The sequence below is a fragment of the Oncorhynchus keta genome, chromosome 20 (genome assembly GCF_023373465.1).
Source record: "Oncorhynchus keta strain PuntledgeMale-10-30-2019 chromosome 20, Oket_V2, whole genome shotgun sequence".
Lineage (NCBI taxonomy): Eukaryota > Metazoa > Chordata > Actinopteri > Salmoniformes > Salmonidae > Oncorhynchus > Oncorhynchus keta.
The window spans coordinates 15,855,433-15,875,931 of record NC_068440.1 but is presented as its reverse complement, the minus strand read 5'-3'; the positions used below and the strand labels follow the sequence as shown (position 1 = coordinate 15,875,931).

Here is a 20,499-nt window from a genome sequence, read left to right as displayed (position 1 = left end):
AATAATGGTATCAATTGAAAGGGAACCGTTTGGAGATTATGGGAAGATGATTAGACCAAAGGGAGGACACAACGGTCCACAAGCCTGAATCCAAACATTACACTGCACATTTTATGTGCATTTTACATTTACTGTACTTTTCGCCGCATTGGTTGATAAAGAATCGGAAAATACTCTGTATACATTCAGGACATAACACTATTCCTGGGAAATGTGGGTAAGTGTAACATAAGACTATTCCTGGGAAATGTGGGTAAGTGTAACATAAGACTATTCCTGGGAAATGTGGGTAAGTGTAACATAAGACTATTCCTGGGAAATGTGGGTAAGTGTAACATAAGACTATTCCTGGGAAATGTGGGTAAGTGTAACATAAGACTATTCCTGGGAAATGTGGGTAAGTGTAACATAAGACTATTCCTGGGAAATGTGGGTAAGTGTAACAAGACTATTCCTGGGAAATGTGGGTAAGTGTAACATAAAACTATTCCTGGGAAATGTGGGTAAGTGTAACATAAGACTATTCCTGGGAAATGTGGGTAAGTGTAACATAAAACTATTCCTGGGAAATGTGGGTAAGTGTAACATAAGACTATTCCTGGGAAATGTGGGTAAGTGTAACATAAGACTATTCCTGGGAAATGTGGGTAAGTGTAACATAACACTATTCCTGGGAAATGTGGGTAAGTGTAACATAAGACTATTCCTGGGAAATGTGGGTAAGTGTAACATAAGACTATTCCTGGGAAATGTGGGTAAGTGTAACATAAAACTATTCCTGGGAAATGTGGGTAAGTGTAACATAAGACTATTCCTGGGAAATGTGGGTAAGTGTAACATAAGACTATTCCTGGGAAATGTGGGTAAGTGTAACATAAAACTATTCCTGGGAAATGTGGGTAAGTGTAACATAAAACTATTCCTGGGAAATGTGGGTAAGTGTAACATAAAACTATTCCTGGGAAATGTGGGTAAGTGTAACATAAAACTATTCCTGGGAAATGTGGGTAAGTGTAACATAAAACTATTCCTGGGAAATGTGGGTAAGTGTAACATAAAACTATTCCTGGGAAATGTGGGTAGGTGTAACATAAGACGAAGAAATAACAAGGGTTTGAGTGAGAGGACTAACTGGTGTCTCCAAGTGGACACACACCTCTCCAAAGTGTACACAGTTGCTAAGTAATTTCAATGCACTTTTATGACTCAAAGAAGAGTCAACTATAAGGTGTTATTTTGAGTTCTCCTAGCTGTACCGTAAAGGAACTAGAGCAAGCAGACTTGTGGTTGTTTTGTTTGGAACAGCCCTGCATCCCCACCATCACTCAGTTACTTTTGTTTCCGCAATCCAAAAAACAGTCCAGGTAAATCGCAATCTAGGTCAGGTGGGCATCATGTGAAAGCCAGTTCTTTTGCCATCATGGCTAGGTTCTAAAATACGATGTTGCAGTGTTTGGCTTTCACTATGCAAGTCAGGGACACCGATAATCATTTTGTCTTGCGTGAGTTCAGAACAACCCAGGGTATGACGGCTCCAGAGTTGCCCAGTGGTCTAAGACACTGCCTCTCAGTGCAAGAGGCGTCACTGCAGTACCTGGTTCGAATCCAGGCTGCATCACATCCGGCCGCGATTGGGAGTCCCACAGGGCGGCGCACAATTGGCCCAGCGTTGTCCGGGTTTGTCCGGGTTACGACGTCATTGTAAATAAGTTCTCAACTGACTTGCCGAGTTTGAAAAAAAATGACGCCATGTCATCTTGTAACTGCACCTAAAATATAGTGATCATAATCATTGAACCGGGTTATGACATGAACATGTGAAGGGCATGTTTGGATTCACATGTGTTTGGCTTGCTTGTATGACATCAAAGCGGTATTCATTAGAATCTTCGTCTCATTTTTCACTAATACATCGTCCTCTTCATTTACATAATTTCCCTCATTCAGACAGGACAAATGTGTAAAAGTTGCCCAATTAGCAGGAGGGATGCGGGAAACTTCTTGCGTGAAGTTCAGCTCTGTGAAGCTCAGAGTTCTGATGTCTTCTATAGCATGTTACTGTACAGCCACTGCGTTTCAATACAGCTGTTTATCAGTGCCATTTTCAACCCGTATAATCGGTACGACAATAATGAAGATCATTATTTTTTCTTCACAGTTATTGTCCATAATGGACGGTTTCGCAATTATACGAAAATTGTGCCAGCCCTAGTTGTTGGTTCACACCCTTTCTTATAATGTATGCAACGAGTATGCACTCACTCCACTGTAATTGGCTTTGGATAAAAGCGTATGCTCAGTAGAATATCTGATATTATTCTGTGTTGGCTGAAGTCTCCAGCCAGTCCCCTAGTCTTCCTCCCATTCTCAATAAGAGCTAGGGACTAACGTCTGGTCGTCCTACGGAGGCGAGGAGCAGGTTAAATATGGGCATAGCAGACAGTATAAACACATTAGCCCATGGATGTTCAAATGTCAGCGTACAACAACGTCATTAAAAGGAAGTAAAACTGCCAGGGAGATTAATTTAGAAAAGACGGCATAATTACAGGGGGGGGGGCTGTCAGGGTTGTAACCTTCTTGTTGCTCCGCTCCTAATGTTCCCAATGTACCGCAGATAGAATATCTGTCAATCAACGGACTTCTTTGCAGATGATGTCATTCCGCTTTGGGGAGAGTTGCGATTCGTCCTTGCCTATTCAGCTCATCACATTACCATTGTGATAGGATTACAGAATATGCAGCAGATAGACAGACTGTACCTATTTAATTAACATAAAAATGTTTCTTCAAACGTACCTAGATATGACTCTGTGAGGTATTCAGAGTGAACGGTGTCTTATTACCTAGATATGACTCTGTGAGGTATTCAGAGTGAACGATGTCTTATTACCTAGATATGACTCCTCTGTGAGGTATTCAGAGTGAACGGTGTCTTATTACCTAGATATGACTCCTCTGTGAGGTATTCAGAGTGAACGGTGTCTTATTACCTAGATATGACTCTGTGAGGTATTCAGAGTGAACGGTGTCTTATTACCTAGATATGACTCTGTGAGGTATTCAGAGTGAACGATGTCTTATTACCTAGATATGACTCCTCTGTGAGGTATTCAGAGTGAACGGTGTCTTATTACCTAGATATGACTCTGTGAGGTATTCAGAGTGAACGTACCTAGATGTGACTCTGTGAGGTATTCAGAGTGAACGTACCTAGATATGACTCTGTGAGGTATTCAGAGTAAACGATGTCTTATTACCTAGATATGACTCTGTGAGGTATTCAGAGTGAACGTACCTAGATATGACTCTGTGGTATTCAGAGTGAACGTACCTAGATCAAATCAAATCAAATTTATTTATATAGCCCTTCGTACATCAGCTGATATCTCAAAGTGCTGTACAGAAACCCAGCCTAAAACCCCAAACAGCAAACAATGCAGGTGTAAAAGCACGGTGGCTAGGAAAAACTCCCTAGAAAGGCCAAAACCTAGGAAGAAACCTAGAGAGGAACCGGGCTATGTGGGGTGGCCAGTCCTCTTCTGGCTGTGCCGGGTAGAGATTATAACAGAACATGACCAAGATGTTCAAATGTTCATAAATGACCAGCATGGTCGAATAATAATAAGGCAGAACAGTTGAAACTGGAGCAGCAGCACAGTCAGGTGGACTGGGGCATTGTGTCAGGTAGTCCTGGGGCACGGTCCTAGGGCTCAGGTCCTCCGAGAGAGAGAAAGAAAGAGAGAATTAGAGAGAGCATATGTGGGGTGGCCAGTCCTCTTCTGGCTGTGCCGGGTGGAGATTATAACAGAACGTGGCCAAGATGTTCAAATGTTCATAAATGACCAGCATGGTTGAATAATAGTAAGGCAGAACAGTTGAAACTGGAGCAGGAGCATGGCCAGGTGGACTGGGGACAGCAAGGAGTCATCATGTCAGGTAGTCCTGGGACATGGTCCTAGGGCCCAGGCCAGTTGAAACTGGAGCAGCAGCATGGCCAGGTGGACTGGGGACAGCAAGGAGTCATCATGTCAGGTAGTCCTGGGGCATGGTCCTAGGGCTCAGGTCCTCCGAGAGAGAGAAAGAAAGAGAGAAGGAAAGAATTAGAGAACGCACACTTAGATTCACACAGGACACCGAATAGGACAGGAGAAGTACTCCAGATATAACAAACTGACCCTAGCCCCGACACATAAACTACTGCAGCATAAATACTGGAGGCTGAGACAGGAGGGGTCAGGAGACACTGTGGCCCCATCCGAGGACACCCCGGACAGGGCCAAACGAAGGATATAACCCCACCCACTTTGCCAAAGCACAGCCCCACACCACTAGAGGGATATCTTCAACCACCAACTTACCATCCTGAGACAAGGCCGAGTATAGCCCACAAAGATCTCCGCCACGGTACAACCCAGACAGGCCGACCACAACAGTGAATCAACCCACCCAGGTGACGCACCCCCAGGGACGGCACGAGAGAGCCCCAGCAAGCCAGTGACTCAGCCCCCGTAACAGGGTTAGAGGCAGAGAATCCCAGTGGAAAGAGGGGAACCGGCCAGGCAGAGACAGCAAGGGCGGTTCGTTGCTCCAGAGCCTTTCCGTTCACCTTCCCACTCCTGGGCCAGACTACACTCAATCATATGACCCACTGAAGAGATGAGTCTTCAGTAAAGACTTAAAGGTTGAGACCGAGTTTGCGTCTCTGACATGGGTAGGCAGACCGTTCCATAAAAATGGAGCTCTATAGGAGAAAGCCCTGCCTCCAGCTGTTTGCTTAGAAATTCTAGGGACAATTAGGAGGCCTGCGTCTTGTGACCGTAGCGTACGTGTAGGTATGTACGGCAGGACCAAATCAGAGAGGTAGGTAGGAGCAAGCCCATGTAATGCTTTGTAGGTTAGCAGTAAAACCTTGAAATCAGCCCTTGCTTTGACAGGAAGCCAGTGTAGAGAGGCTAGCACTGGAGTAATATGATCAAATTTTTTGGTTCTAGTCAGGATTCTAGCAGCCGTATTTAGCACTAACTGAAGTTTATTTAGTGCTTTATCCGGGTAGCCGGAAAATAGAGCATTGCAGTAGTCTAACCTAGAAGTGACAAAAGCATGGATTAATTTTTCTGCATCATTTTTGGACAGAAAGTTTCTGATTTTTGCAATGTTACGTAGATGGAAAAAAGCTGTCCTCGAAATGGTCTTGATATGTTCTTCAAAAAGAGATCAGGGTCCAGAGTAACGCCGAGGTCCTTCACAGTTTTATTTGAGACGACTGTACAACCATTAAGATTAATTGTCAGATTCAACAGAAGATCTCTTTGTTTCTTGGGACCTAGAACAAGCATCTCTGTTTTGTCCGAGTTTAATAGTAGAAAGTTTGCAGCCATCCACTTCCTTATGTCTGAAACACATGCTTCTAGCGAGGGCAATTTTGGGGCTTCACCATGTTTCATTGAAATGTACAGCTGTGTGTCATCCGCATAGCAGTGAAAGTTTACATTATGTTTTCGAATAACATCCCCAAGAGGTAAAATATATAGTGAAAACAATAGTGGTCCTAAAACAGAACCTTGAGGAACACCGAAATGTACAGTTGATTTGTCAGAGGACAAACCATTCACAGAGACAAACTGATATCTTTCCGACAGATAAGACCTAAACCAGGCCAGAACATGTCCGTGTAGACCAATTTGGGTTTCCAATCTCTCCAAAAGAATGTGGTGATCGATGGTATCAAAAGCAGCACTAAGGTCTAGGAGCACGAGGACAGATGCAGAGCCTCGGTCCGATGCCATTAAAATGTCATTTACCACCTTCACAAGTGCCGTCTCAGTGCTATGATGGGGTCTAAAACCAGACTGAAGCATTTCGTATACATTGTTTGTCTTCAGGAAGGCAGTGAGTTGCTGCGCAACAGCCTTCTCTAAAATCTTTGAGAGGAATGGAAGATTCGATATAGGCCAATAGTTTTTATATTTTCTGGGTCAAGGTTTGGCTTTTTCAAGAGAGGCTTTATTACTGCCACTTTTAGTGAGTTTGGTACACATCCAGTGGATAGAGAGCCGTTTATTATGTTCAACATAGGAGGGCCAAGCACAGGAAGCAGCTCTTTCAGTAGTTTAGTTGGAATAGGGTCCAGTATACAGCTTGAAGGTTTAGAGGCCATGATTATTTTCATCATTGTGTCAAGAGATATAGTACTAAAACACTTGAGCGTCTCTCTTGATCCTAGGTCCTGGCAGAGTTGTGCAGACTCAGGACAACTGAGGTTTGGAGGAATACGCAGGTTTAAAGAGGAGTCCGTAATTTGCTTTCTAATAATCATAATCTTTTCCTCAAAGAAGTTCATGAATTTATCACTGCTAAAGTGAAAGTCATCCTCTCTTGGGGAATGCTGCTTTTTAGTTAGCTTTGCCACAGTATCAAAAAGGAATTTCGAGTTTCCTAGATGTGACTCTGTGAGGTATTCAGAGTGAACGTACCTAGATGTGACTCTGTGAGGTATTCAGAGTGAACGTACCTAGATATGACTCTGTGAGGTATTCAGAGTGAACGTACCTAGATGTGACTCTGTGAGGTATTCAGAGTGAACGTACCTAGATGTGACTCTGTGAGGTATTCAGAGTGAACGTACCTAGATGTGACTCTGTGAGGTATTCAGAGTGAACGTACCTAGATGTGACTCTGTGGTATTCAGAGTGAACGTACCTAGATGTGACTCTGTGAGGTATTCAGAGTGAACGTAACTAGATGTGACTCTGTGAGGTATTCAGAGTGAACGTAACTAGATGTGACTCTGTGAGGTATTCAGAGTGAACGTACCTAGATATGACTCTGTGAGGTATTCAGAGTGAACGTACCTAGATGTGACTCTGTGAGGTATTCAGTGACCGTACCCAGATAGGACTCTGTGAGGTATTCAGAGTGAACCTAGATATGACTGTGAGGTATTCTGAGATGTGACTCTGTGAGGTATTCAGAGTGACGTACCTAGATATGACGTGAGGTATTACCCAGATAGGACTCTGTGAGGTATTCAGAGTGAACGTACCTAGATATGACTGTGAGGTATTCAGAGTGAACGTACCTAGATGTGACTCTGTGAGGTATTCAGAGTGAACGTAACTAGATATGACTCTGTGAGGTATTCAGAGTGAACGTACCTAGATATGACTCTGTGAGGTATTCAGTGACCGTACCCAGATAGGACTCTGTGAGGTATTCAGAGTGAACGTACCTAGATATGACTGTGAGGTATTCAGTGACCGTACCCAGATAGGACTCTGTGAGGTATTCAGAGTGAACGTACCTAGATATGACTGTGAGGTATTCAGAGTGAACGTACCTAGATGTGACTCTGTGAGGTATTCAGAGTGAACGTACCTAGATGTGACTCTGTGAGGTATTCAGAGTGAACGTACCTAGATGTGACTCTGTGAGGTATTCAGTGACCGTACCCAGATAGGACTCTGTGAGGTATTCATTCAGAGTGAACAATGTCTTATTATATGAAGATCAGTTCCTACAATTGACTTGACTATTACGAAGCTTCCATTCTACATTGTAATGTCATAATCTGTTGGGTTCCAGAGGCAGGAGCGACAGCAGCTCAATGAGTCTGTTCTATTCAGCCCAGTATGTCTGTATAGACTGAATGGACCCTCATTTCAGGGGACCAATTATTCTATTGGCTCAATCAACAGAGTGCAGTGACCATTTAAAGTGCTATTGAAACCGGAAATTTGAACTGAACAATATTTTGGTCAGTCCTATGGATCCCATTATGGATTTAATTGACCAATTCTTTATTGGAAATGTAATCAACCTCTTTCGTAATTGTTGGACATTAATACTGTTTGACAGCTTGTTTGATTAAACCGGTATCTATGTCTATGTAAATATCTTTGTGCATTTCTTTCTGTCAAAAAGATTTGATTCCTAAAAAGGACTTCTTATTAAAGAGATTCTCTGGTACTTGTGTATATACTTTTAGCCAGTAGTCCTGGGGCCAAAAGTGGTCCTTTAAAAATTGCGTAGTACGTCACATATGTGCACCACGGCATTGCACTTCCGCTCTCTTGCTCTCTCTCTGCTGTGTCCGCTGAGCCGTTGGGCCCGCCCTGCAACCTCATTGGGCAGTGCTGGGCACGCCTCTTGCTAGCAGTAATTCAAATGCGAGGGACTGAAGCTCATTGGCTCGAACTCAAATTGCTCGGGGGCTATCCCAAGTGGGGAGAAATATAGGGAAAATGGTGTGGCAGAGCTTCAAGAAAACAGTTGCTTTCAAACAAGGGATTTTGAGGCTAATTGTGGTAAAATAGTAATTCTGCTCATAGATTATGCAAGCATGAACTACACATTGAGACATCCAGCTCAAAGCGGGATTTGAAAAACATACTTTGTTTGGGGAGCAACTTTCACTGGGGACGGGGGGCAACATCCCAAAATGTAATTAAATTTATTGAGGCAATGGTGTGAAATGGTGTCAGAAATGAGGCAATGGTGTGCTTTAGGACCATGGGACGCCTCTGAGCGGTTGAGTAGACTGTTTGGAGTGTTTATCAAAGTCAAATCAAATGTTATTGGTCACATACACATGGTTAGCAGATGTTATTGGTCACATACACATGCTTAGCAGATGTTATTGGTCACATACACATGGGTAGCATATGTTATTGGTCACATACACATGGTTAGCATATGTTATTGGTCACATACACATGGGTAGCATATGTTATTGGTCACATACACATGGTTAGCAGATGTTATTGCGAGTGTAGCTAAATGCTTCTGCTTCTAGATCTGACAGTGCAGCAGTAGCTAACAGGTAATATCTAACAATTCCACAACAAAACCTAACACACACAATCTAGTAAAGGAATGGGATGAGAATATATAAGTACAAAATATATGGATGAGCAGTGACAGAGCGGCTAAGATGCAACAGATAGTGTAGGATACAGTATATAAATATGAGATGAGAAATGTGAGATATGTAAACATTCTTTAAAGTGGTGTTATTAAAGTGACTAGTGTTCCATTTATTAAAGTGGCCAGTGATTTCAAGTCTGTAGGTAGGCAGCCACCTCTCTGTGCTAGTGGTGACTGTTTAACAGTCTGATGGCCTTGAGATAGAAGCTGTTTTTCAGTCTCTCGGTCCCAGCTTTGATGCACCTGTACTGACCTCGCCTTCTGGATGATAGCGGGGTGAACAGGCAGTGGCTCAGGTGGTTGTTGTCTTTGATTATTTTTTTTTGCCTTCCTGTGACATCGGTGGTGTAGGTGTCATGGAGGGCAGGTAGTTTGCCCCCGGTGATGCGTTGTGCAGACCTCACTACCCTCTGGAGAGCCTTGCGTTTATGGGCGGTGCAGTTGCCGTACCAGGCGGTGATACAGCTGGACAGGATGCTCTCGATTGTGCATCTGTAAAAGTTATTGAGGGTTTTCGGTGACAAGCCACATTTTCTCAGCCCGCTGAGGTTGAAGAGGCGCTGTTGCGCCTTCTTCACCACACTGTCTGTGTGTGTGAACCATTTCAGTTTGTTGGTGATATGTACACCGAGGAACTTTAAAACGTTCCACCTTCGCCACTGCTGTCCCGTCGATGTGGATAGGCGAGTGCTCCCTTTGCTGTTAACTGAAGTCCACGGTCATCTCTTTTTGTTTAGCTGACATCACACTCCGAGGGCCCTCATCTCCTCCCTGTAGGTTGTCTCATTGTTGTTGGTAATCAAGCCTACCACTGTTGTCGTCTGCAAACTTGATGATTGAGTTGAAGGCGTGCATGGCCACACAGTCGTGGGTGAACAGGGAGTACAGGAGAGGGCTGAGAATGCAGCCTTGTAGGGCCCCAGTGTTGAGGATCAGCGGGGTGGAGATGTTGTTTCCTATCTTCACCACCTGGGGGAGGCTCGTCAGGAAGTCCAGGACCCAGTTGCACAGTGCGGGGTCAAGACCCAAGGACTCAAGCTTAATGAGTTTTGATGGTACTATGGTGTTGAATGCTGAGCTGTAGTCAATGAACAGCATTCTTGTCTAGATGGGATAGGGCATTGTGATGGCTATTGCATCGTCTGTGGACCTGTTGGGGCAGTATGCAAATTGGAGTGCGTCTAGGGTGTCCAGTAAGGTGGAGGTGATATGATCCTTGACTAGTCTCTCAAAGCACTTCATGATGACAGAAGTGAGTTCTACCGTGCGGTAGTCATTTAGTTGAGTTAGTTCAGTTTTATCCGACTGGATAAAACAATAAATAATAAAAAGTAGGTCCCCCCACTTCAAAAACCAAAGTTGCGCCCCTGCTTTTAGTCGCCAAGTACCCAAGCATGTCTTTAACAGTCATTATCCATCCATCCATCCATCCATCCATCCATCCATACATAACACATTAGTAAGCAGTACATAAGCATTCATCGATGTAAAATGATAGTATGATATATGATGGAAGACATATTGTTCACTTTGTCAACTGGCAAGATAAATGTGATTAGGACCATCTATGAGGGATTGATAGTAAAATAACATCTTTATTTGCTCTGTCTGGATGATGTGGTTCTGTCTGTAATGCTGAATTTAGTATGACTCAAATGGCTGTGAGTAATGATAGCAATAATTTGTTCAGATCCTGCATTATCTCACTTTCATTCCCTCTTATCATCTCTCTCCCTCTGCTGCTCCCTCATCTCTCTTTCTCTCTGATTTCTCTCTTGCTGTTATTCTCTCTCTCGCTCTCTCTCTCCCTCAGTCTCCATCTCTTTCTCGCGGCCTCTACTCATTTCTCTCCCTTTCTCCCTCTACTGCTCTCCTTCCATCTGAAAGAACCTCTTGCCTGCTTGTAATTTGGATGTTTGATGTTGTAATAATGACAGCAGAAAGTGTGGGCTTTTGAAAAGAGCCACTATAATTTATTTGTGTTTATTTTCTCTGTCTCTCGTTATCTGTCAGTCTCACCTGGGCTACTTTTGAGTCATTTAGCTCCTAAAATAATACCAAGGAATTGTGATTCCTACTCCAGCTCTTTCTTTCTCTCTCCCTCCCCCTCTCTCCCTTATTCTGAGACGCCTTGTGAGTACTCTTTCTCTCTCCCTCCCCCTCTCTCCCTTATTCTGAGACGCCTTGTGAGTACTCTTTCTCTCGCTCTCTCTCTCTCTCTCTCTCTCTCGTTGTGTAGGGTGTAAATGGTCTATCTGTGATTCTTCAAATAAACTAATGTATGTTAATGGGGGGTCAAAGGTCCTGTGCAAGCTGCTCCCAGATTCTACCTCTCTGCCCAGGTGTTGTCTCTCTCTCTCTCCACGGAACAGAACGGGACTTTGTTGATTTGTATTTCACAACCTCATCTTCCTCTCCCCTCAACAGGATATTGAAGAAGGGTTTCTGTTCACAATGCAGTCAGCCATAGGCCCCCTTTTTACTAGAACAGCTTTGACTCCTATGAAAAGCAGAAGTGTGTGTGGAGCGGAGAGGTGGCGTTGCAGAAATTCACAGGACCTCCTCTTTTGTGGAATACTTTGTTGATGATTTTCAGTGTGTCATTGTGTATTAGATCAATTCACTGTCACTAATATAATCTGTAGTGATTTATATTTAGTGTCAGACTCTCCCGCTAGGGCGAATGGAGAGAGAGTTTGAGAGAGAGACGGCGGGAGAAAGAGGCAGGGATAGATGGAGAGTGATGGCAAGAAAAGAGAGATGAGGATGTGCGACGTCGTCGTCAATCTCTCCCCCCGTTACTCACACTCTCTCGCTGTCTCTCTCTCTCTCTGTGTTTGTCTTTATTTCCATCTCTCTCTGTCAGGATCAGACATGAAGATGTATGCGTGTCTGGAAACAGGCTGAAACAGGCCTTTATGGAAGCTCTAGTCAATGGAGAGACTGTTTATCAGTGTTCTCTCTTCCTCTTTCCCTCTCCTCATTCTGTCCGGATGCATATATCATCTCTTTCTGTGAGTAGGATATGGAGCATGAGAAAGACAATGCTGACTGACACTGTGCCAGCTCTAGTGGTTCTGGGCTCATATTCACAAAGCATCTCATAGTAGTTATGATCTAGGATCAGGTGCCCCCTGTCCAAGTAATCTCATTCATTATGGTCTAAAAGGCTAAACTGGTCTGAGAACAGCAGTCCTACTGACATGTCAGTAGAATGTGTTGGAAAGCTCAAAGAGGAATATGGAGTCAGAGCAGGCGGGCTCGAACGGTTTGAACTGTTATTCCTACCACGTCGTCTCCTTTGTGTGTGCGTGTGTGTTCGTTGGCGCGTTCGTAATTGCGTGTGTAAGGCGAGTGTGTGTGTGTGTGTTGTGGCCCAGATCTTTGCAGCAGCTAGCCCAGTGATTCCCTCAGGAGACAGAGATTTTTCCACTGACGTCAGAGAGACTGGGTGCTCAGTGCCTACGTCACACTGTGGGGTATTCTGTAGCGTAGCTATAGCTGAAAATAGTAACCCCTTCAGTAGCCATCAATACAGGAAGCCGATCTGGCTGTTTGATGCTCCTCTGAAGCTCTGTGGAGGATTGTGTTGTTTACAGCTCTGAACTCTGCGTTAAAAAATAAAGATGGGTCTTTAGCTACTGTTTTATATTCTGCTTACAAAATGTATTTAAATGATCATGTCCTCATTTTTGAAGAAGAGATAGGAGTTGCTCCTGACTTGACTAGGGAACACTTTGGGTTCTGGGAAACTCTCACCCCAATATGTTTTTATGCTTATGTGAGTTTAAACGACTGTCAATGTAGTTAAATGAAATGATGTCTGGCGTTACTGTCGTCGTGTGTCTTCTGACTGGCTGATTGTCTCTGCTACTGTTTTAGATGGCATCAGTGTGACAGGCCTTCCCATCTCCAGCCCCCTGAGACAAGTCCTCAAACCCCGGGCTGAGACCAAGCCCCTGGGCAGCGAGTCCAGCAAGACAGACTACAACCACGTCAAGGTAGGACTGACACCTTTCCTCCCCTATTTTCTCTAAACAATGTTCTCTTTTATTACCACAGTGAGATTGCAGCAGGAACATTTCTCTAATGAATCATTTCCGTGACACTTCACTCATTTGAATTTCATGGCTTCCGAAGGTTGTTTTATTTCCCTCCTCGTATTTCTGTCGGTCTTCCAACCCATTTTCTGATGCTGCAGATAAATAATGAGCCTATCATGTTGGGGGTAATAAGGGTGGGTGTGACTGTTTGTTTAAAAAGCAGGGAGGGAGCTGAGGACAGAAAGACAGACAGACTGCAGCTTTTCACACATAGAAAAGAAGGTACACAGAGGGTGACGAAGGTACACAGAGGGTGACGAAGGTACGCAGAGGGTGACGAAGGTACGCAGAGGGTGACGAAGGTACGCAGAGGGTGACGAAGGTACGCAGAGGGTGACGAAGGTACGCAGAGGGTGACGAAGGTACGCAGAGGGTGACGAAGGTACGCAGAGGGGGACGGGGTGAAAGGAAAGAGAAGTCCAACTGTATTCAGTTCTCTACTACTGAATAAGTGTTAGGCCTGTTTCTAGCTTTTTCATTTCATTTTTGTTGTTGTTTTCAGAACCAAACAGGCACATTACATACAACACTAAAACCTGTTCCAATACACAGACCGAGCAACTTGTAAATAAGAACGGAACAGCAATAATAGAAAAGACAATTCAACCAAATGAACAAAACAAAGAATAAAGGTGATCTCCTCAATCCCAGGAAAAATGTGTCTTTAATAGCAGTGTTGATGGATTTATTCTTTTAAAAGAGGGTTATCCCAGCATTCCAGTGATACCACGTTCATTTCTCAACTCCTAAAATTGCGCGTGGCAAATCAAATACATTTTATTACAGCAATTTATATTACAACACTGTCTCAGACTTTGAAAACGCCTAACAAAACCCATAACATTTATAGAATCTATACAGGTGGAAGAATGTCATTCTTAATTCCCTTATGTTGCCCTCCAACTCAACACTGTAAATATGAAGCTGTCCGTTCCATTAGTTGGCTGGTTGAGCTTGTTAAGAACAGAGTAGAGCATGACATACAGGCAGCTCAGCGTCTCAGTGCAGATTAGGTTGTTTTGACAGTTTAGCTGCAGAGGTAATCCCAGGACTGGCCAATTACACATCGTGTGTTAACTCTGCCATTATGTAGCCCTGTGTGTGGGTGTTCACCTTGCGTCCATTTGTGGAGCGGGCATTCCGGATAACGGACATCAAAAATGGATAAGGTGTGATTTGCATCTCCCTACCTGTGTTTGAGTGTTTATAGTAACAGTCAAAATTTTAGACACCTCATTCCAGGGTTTTTCTTTATTTGTACTTTTTTATACATTTGCTGGTGACACTGTCTGTGATTTATTTAGAATTCAAGGGCTATTTGACCAAGAAGTAGAGTCATGGCATGCTGCATCTGTTGATCTGGCCTCCACAATCTCCCAACCTCAACCCAATTGAGATGGTTTGGGATGAGTTGGACTACAGAGTGAAGGAAAAGCAACAACAAATGCTCAGCATATTTGGAAACTCCTTCGAGACTGTTGGAAAAGCATTCCAAGTGAAGCTGGTTGAGAGAATACCAAGAGTGTGCAAAGCTGTCATCAAGGCAAAGGGTGGCTACTGTGAAGAATCTCAAATATAAAATATAGACTCACATTGTAGATTTGTTCTTAGCTGGCCTAGTGGTTTAAGGTCAGGTATAATATCACTCATGGCATGGTGTCTGCCCACTATTCCTCACTGAAAACAACAACTAAAACCTACATGGTGTCTGCCCACTATTCCTCACTGAAAACAACAACTAAAACCTACATGGTGTCTGCCCACTATTCCTCACTGAAAACAACAACTAAAACCTACATGGTGTCTGCCCACTATTCCTCACTGAAAACAACTAAAACCTACATGGTGTCTGCCCACTATTCCTCACTGAAAACAACTAAAACCTACATGGTGTCTGCCCACTATTCCTCACTGAAAACAACTAAAACCTACATGGTGTCTGCCCACTATTCCTCACTGAAAACAACTAAAACCTACATGGTGTCTGCCCACTATTCCTCACTGAAAACAACAACTAAAACCTACATGGTGTCTGCCCACTATTCCTCACTGAAAACAACAACTAAAACCTACATGGTGTCTGCCCACTATTCCTCACTGAAAACAACAACTAAAACCTACATGGTGTCTGCCCACTATTCCTCACTGAAAACAACAACTAAAACCTACATGGTGTCTGCCCACTATTCCTCACTGAAAACAACTATAAAACCTACATGGTGTCTGCCCACTATTCCTCACTGAAAACAACTAAAACCTACATGGTGTCTGCCCACTATTCCTCACTGAAAACAACAACTAAAACCTACATGGTGTCTGCCCACTATTCCTCACTGAAAACAACTAAAACCTACATGGTGTCTGCCCACTATTCCTCACTGAAAACAACTAAAACCTACATGGTGTCTGCCCACTATTCCTCACTGAAAACAACTAAAACCTACATGGTGTCTGCCCACTATTCCTCACTGAAAACAACAACTAAAACCTACATGGTGTCTGCCCACTATTCCTCACTGAAAACAACAACTAAAACCTACATGGTGTCTGCCCACTATTCCTCACTGAAAACAACAACTAAAACCTACATGGTGTCTGCCCACTATTCCTCACTGAAAACAACTAAAACCTACATGGTGTCTGCCCACTATTCCTCACTGAAAACAACAACTAAAACCTACATGGTGTCTGCCCACTATTCCTCACTGAAAACAACAACTAAAACCTACATGGTGTCTGCCCACTATTCCTCACTGAAAACAACTAAAACCTACATGGTGTCTGCCCACTATTCCTCACTGAAAACAACAACTAAAACCTACATGGTGTCTGCCCACTATTCCTCACTGAAAAAACAACTAAAACCTACATGGTGTCTATTCCTCACTATTCCTCACTGAAAAAACAACTAAAACCTACATGGTGTCTGCCCACTATTCCTCACTGAAAACAACAACTAAAACCTACATGGTGTCTGCCCACTATTCCTCACTGAAAACAACAACTAAAACCTACATGGTGTCTGCCCACTATTCCTCACTGAAAACAACAACTAAAACCTACATGGTGTCTGCCCACTATTCCTCACTGAAAACAACAACTAAAACCTACATGGTGTCTGCCCACTATTCCTCACTGAAAACAACAACTAAAACCTACATGGTGTCTGCCCACTATTCCTCACTGAAAACAACAACTAAAACCTACATGGTGTCTGCCCACTATTCCTCACTGAAAACAACTAAAACCTACATGGTGTCTGCCCACTATTCCTCACTGAAAACAACAACTAAAACCTACATGGTGTCTGCCCACTATTCCTCACTGAAAACAACAACTAAAACCTACATGGTGTCTGCCCACTATTCCTCACTGAAAACAACAACTAAAACCTACATGGTGTCTGCCCACTATTCCTCACTGAAAACAACTAAAACCTACATGGTGTCTGCCCACTATTCCTCACTGAAAACAACTAAAACCTACACACCTATTCCTCACTGAAAACAACAACTAAAACCTACATGGTGTCTGCCCACTATTCCTCACTGAAAACAACAACTAAAACCTACATGGTGTCTGCCCACTATTCCTCACTGAAAACAACTATAACCTACATGGTGTCTGCCCACTATTCCTCACTGAAAACAACTAAAACCTACATGGTGTCTGCCCACTATTCCTCACTGAAAACAACAACTAAAACCTACATGGTGTCTGCCCACTATTCCTCACTGAAAACAACTAAAAAACACTATTCCTCACTGAAAAAACAACTAAAACCTACATGGCGTCTGCCCACTATTCCTCACTGAAAACAACAACTAAAACCTACATGGCGTCTGCCCACTATTCCTCACTGAAAACAACTATAACCTACATGGCGTCTGCCCACTATTCCTCACTGAAAACAACTATAACCTACATGGCGTCTGCCCACTATTCCTCACTGAAAACAACTAAAACCTACATGGTGTCTGCCCACTATTCCTCACTGAAAACAACTAAAACCTACATGGTGTCTGCCCACTATTCCTCACTGAAAACAACTAAAACCTACATGGTGTCTGCCCACTATTCCTCACTGAAAACAACTAAAACCTACATGGTGTCTGCCCACTATTCCTCACTGAAAACAACTAAAACCTACATGGTGTCTGCCCACTATTCCTCACTGAAAACAACTAAAACCTACATGGTGTCTGCCCACTATTCCTCACTGAAAACAACAACTAAAATCTACATGGACTGCCTTTTCTGTCCGTTTTTGCTCAAAGTAAATGTCGGTTCTATTAAAAGCCATGATTTTATAAGGACATATCCCATTCATACTGTATGCAGCTGAAATGCCTTGTTGGGTGCACAGATTGGGTCAAACTCACACTGTAGTTCTACTTCATAGATTATATTTAGTTTTAGCCTTCTCATTGGTGTGTTTGATAAGCTTTTACCTTCATCTACCTTTTTGTGTGTGTTGGCAACTGATGTTATTCTTCAATAACACAAACTCCAAAGCAAATCAGGGGGTGACAAATAGGTTTATTCAAAGAGGACAAATCATAGATGTTATGCTGGGAGGTAGATGTTCAGTCTCCCCTGTCCTCAGCTTTTCTCCACAGAACAAATAAGCAGGATGCCATTTATAACCGCCTACCCTAGCTTGGGGTTGACCAATCAGAAGTCCTTGCAGTACAACTGGGCCAATGGCCAAATAACAAGTACCCTGCTCCAGACTCAATATACAGACCGTAGCACATGTAGCTCTGTGTTCAGGACTGACATTCCACAGATTCTAAACAGCTGTTGAACTGAAGACCAACTATTTACATTCACAATTCCCTATTGGCCATTAGTACTCTATTTAGTTTACTACTCTCATCCTCTCATCCTCTGAGTTGTGTATTTATCTTCAAAATATTATTGTGTGTGTTTTAGCTTGCCTTCGTCTCCATGCTGATCAGACTGCCTGTCCAATAGGAACCAGTGGTATTTCCCTCTGAGCCACCTGGTGAACTTTTCTATTCCTTGTCATTATGATATTCTACTCTGTGCCTCTCCATTTGTTACAGTGGTTAGCTACATAACAGCCTGCCTGGAAATGCCAGGCATTTGCGTGCGTAATATTCTCAGCGATTCCCAGGAAATAAGATCTCGTAAGTTAAGTCTGTTCTGTAATCCGTCGACAGGAAGTGAAGGTGAGAGTTTGTCCCTTGACCGTTGTATTGCTAACTGTTACTCCCCATAATTTCCCCACGACATCAGACAAGTCGAAGTGTTTTCAGAAATGTGTCGACTGTCAGGGGGAAGGACCGTCTCATGTTGAAGGAAGTCTCACTTTTCAAATACCAGTCTGTTCGCAAGCGATTTGCACATTTGCAATCAATTAATGGACTATCCCCTATTTTCACTCTTGTCTTTCCCTGAGGTCTTGCTGTGGTTCATAGTGTTTGTGTGTGGTATGCATATTTGTGTTTGTTTGGTTGTGTTTGTGCGACACTGTTGCTCTGTAGCATCTCTACTGTCTTTCCTACCTGTACAAGGTTGGGACTCAGGCAGTACAGGAAGAGATTAGTGTGTGAAAAGGACAGCTCCATTGTATGGTGATGTAGGTGAGAGAATGGTTTGAGGGACAGGCCTGGGGAGTGGAGAGCACGGAATAAAGTAATAAGCCCGCTGGTCTTTATCAGGGGTGTAAACTAGTCATCTTTCAGCAAAATTAGCCTTTTTGAATCCAAAATAGGTGACCGACATGAATCGTGCAGATCCGATGAGAAAGGTTTTGGGGGGAGGGTGAGCTTTGGATCACTGCTGGCTGTAAACGAACGAGTGAAGCACGTTTGGACCAATACTGGCTGTATCCAAGGCTCAGCCAATCGTTCACATAACAACAGAATGCAGCACGCGACTGAAGAGAGAAGAGACAACCAGTTTGCTAGTTACAGCATCAGCGCTCGCTCTGGAAAGACAGCAGAGAGTGTGAAGGTAGTTTGCCAGTTACAGTAGCGCGTCCCTGAACGATAAAGAAGAGGTAGGTGAGAAGCCTGACCACGGAGACTTGGCTGAGAAGGTGATAAATCGTACTTCATGAGCTGTAACTGAAAAACAACTGGCATTTGGGAAGTTTGAGGTGAGGGAGAAAGTGTGGTGGACCAAGTATTGTTAGCATTTAGTATCTTGCTGGATCAAATTCTCCGTTAGCTAGCCAGAGAAATGTTGAGCAACATTAGCCTACTTAGCTGATCAAATAATTGAGTTTATTGTTTGAAAATTAGCTGGCTAATAAAGTCAGATGAGCTAACGTTAGCAACCTAACCAATTCACTATAGTATTAACTGGTATACGACTCTTTGCCGTTCCTCAAGTTATTTGAGTTGCTTACTGGACCCTGGCAAACTATGTGAAATGTTAACTAGTTAACTAGCTAACGAACTAACTACTATCTGTGAACTAATGTTTTCCCTCTACAGTATGTGGTTAATTTTCACAATGGGAGAATTAGGTGAAAAGGAGGCGTTGCTTGTTAAACAAGTGGATTCGGGGATGAAGTGTAACTGTACCTGGGCCTGGCTTAAACTGGATGCCACTATAGAGGTGAAAGAAACACCACACACTTTCCCTCTTTCTATACAGTGGATAAAAAGGGGTTATGCCAGGTGTCCTCTCTGCCTGAAAGAGATCAATTAGGCCAACAAAGGGTATCATGCTCTGCTGGTACATTATAGAACAGATGTCCACAGGCAGAAAGTGTACAATGTAATAATGTGCAATGTAGCCCAAAGATACTGCTTTTGTTGTGTTGAACTTGACAGTAACACTTTTGTTTGAGTGAGGGAGGATCATTACATTTTTTTTATTCAGTGGATGTTATTTTTGCACACATGTAGCCATTATAGTGGTCACTAATAATGCCTGTTTGTTTCATTCTATTTCTACTTTTAAGATGTTTTTTTCCAAGGGCAATATTTCTGTGTGTGTGTGGTCACAAGCATTATATTATAAAGGCTGTCATGGCTAACAGCAATATTAGTGTATTGTTTGTTTTTCTCGACTTGAGTGTCATTGCAGTAAAGTCTAGGCAACAAATACATTACATTTCTTAGCTGTACATGACATCTTTTAGCTGTACATTACATTTCTTAGCTGCACATGACATTTCTTAGCTGCACATGACATTTCTTAGCTGCACATGACATTTCTTAGCTGTATATTACATTTCTTAGCTGTACATTACATTTTTTAGCTGTACATTACATTTTTTAGCTGTACATGACATTTTTTAGCAGTTTACATCCCTGATAAATAACCATTGAACTCAATGAATAGAGTTCTGTGGTGGTATAGTCATTTATGATCACATATTGAAACCCGCAGATAAACAAACCTACACCACACAATGCAAGTGATGGCAAACCTTACAGCCATAAAGACTAAGATATTAAATATGTTACATCCCCTCCTCTACTTCCATTCA

General features: G+C 43.0%; 1 protein-coding gene and 1 long non-coding RNA gene across 3 annotated transcripts in view; one reads left to right on the top strand and one right to left on the bottom strand.

Moving 5' to 3' along the window:
• LOC118391642 (trafficking protein particle complex subunit 9-like) overlaps positions 1 to 20,499 on the top strand; it is a 414,365-nt gene that overhangs the window by 128,029 nt on the left and 265,837 nt on the right. The window contains exon 19 of the mRNA XM_052472165.1: positions 12,808 to 12,926. Coding sequence (XP_052328125.1) covers positions 12,808 to 12,926 — 119 coding nt within the window. The remainder of the gene's footprint in view (positions 1 to 12,807; positions 12,927 to 20,499) is intronic.
• Positions 14,840 to 17,232, bottom strand: LOC127909872 (uncharacterized). Of its 2 annotated transcripts, none has more exons than XR_008072652.1 (4): positions 16,995 to 17,232; positions 16,421 to 16,510; positions 15,334 to 15,468; positions 14,840 to 15,001 (listed from the first exon to the last, which is right to left on the bottom strand). It is a non-coding gene; the product is annotated as an uncharacterized LOC127909872 (long non-coding RNA). The 2 variants fall into 2 exon arrangements; XR_008072653.1 differs by lacking the exon at positions 16,995 to 17,232 and adding an exon at positions 16,642 to 16,707.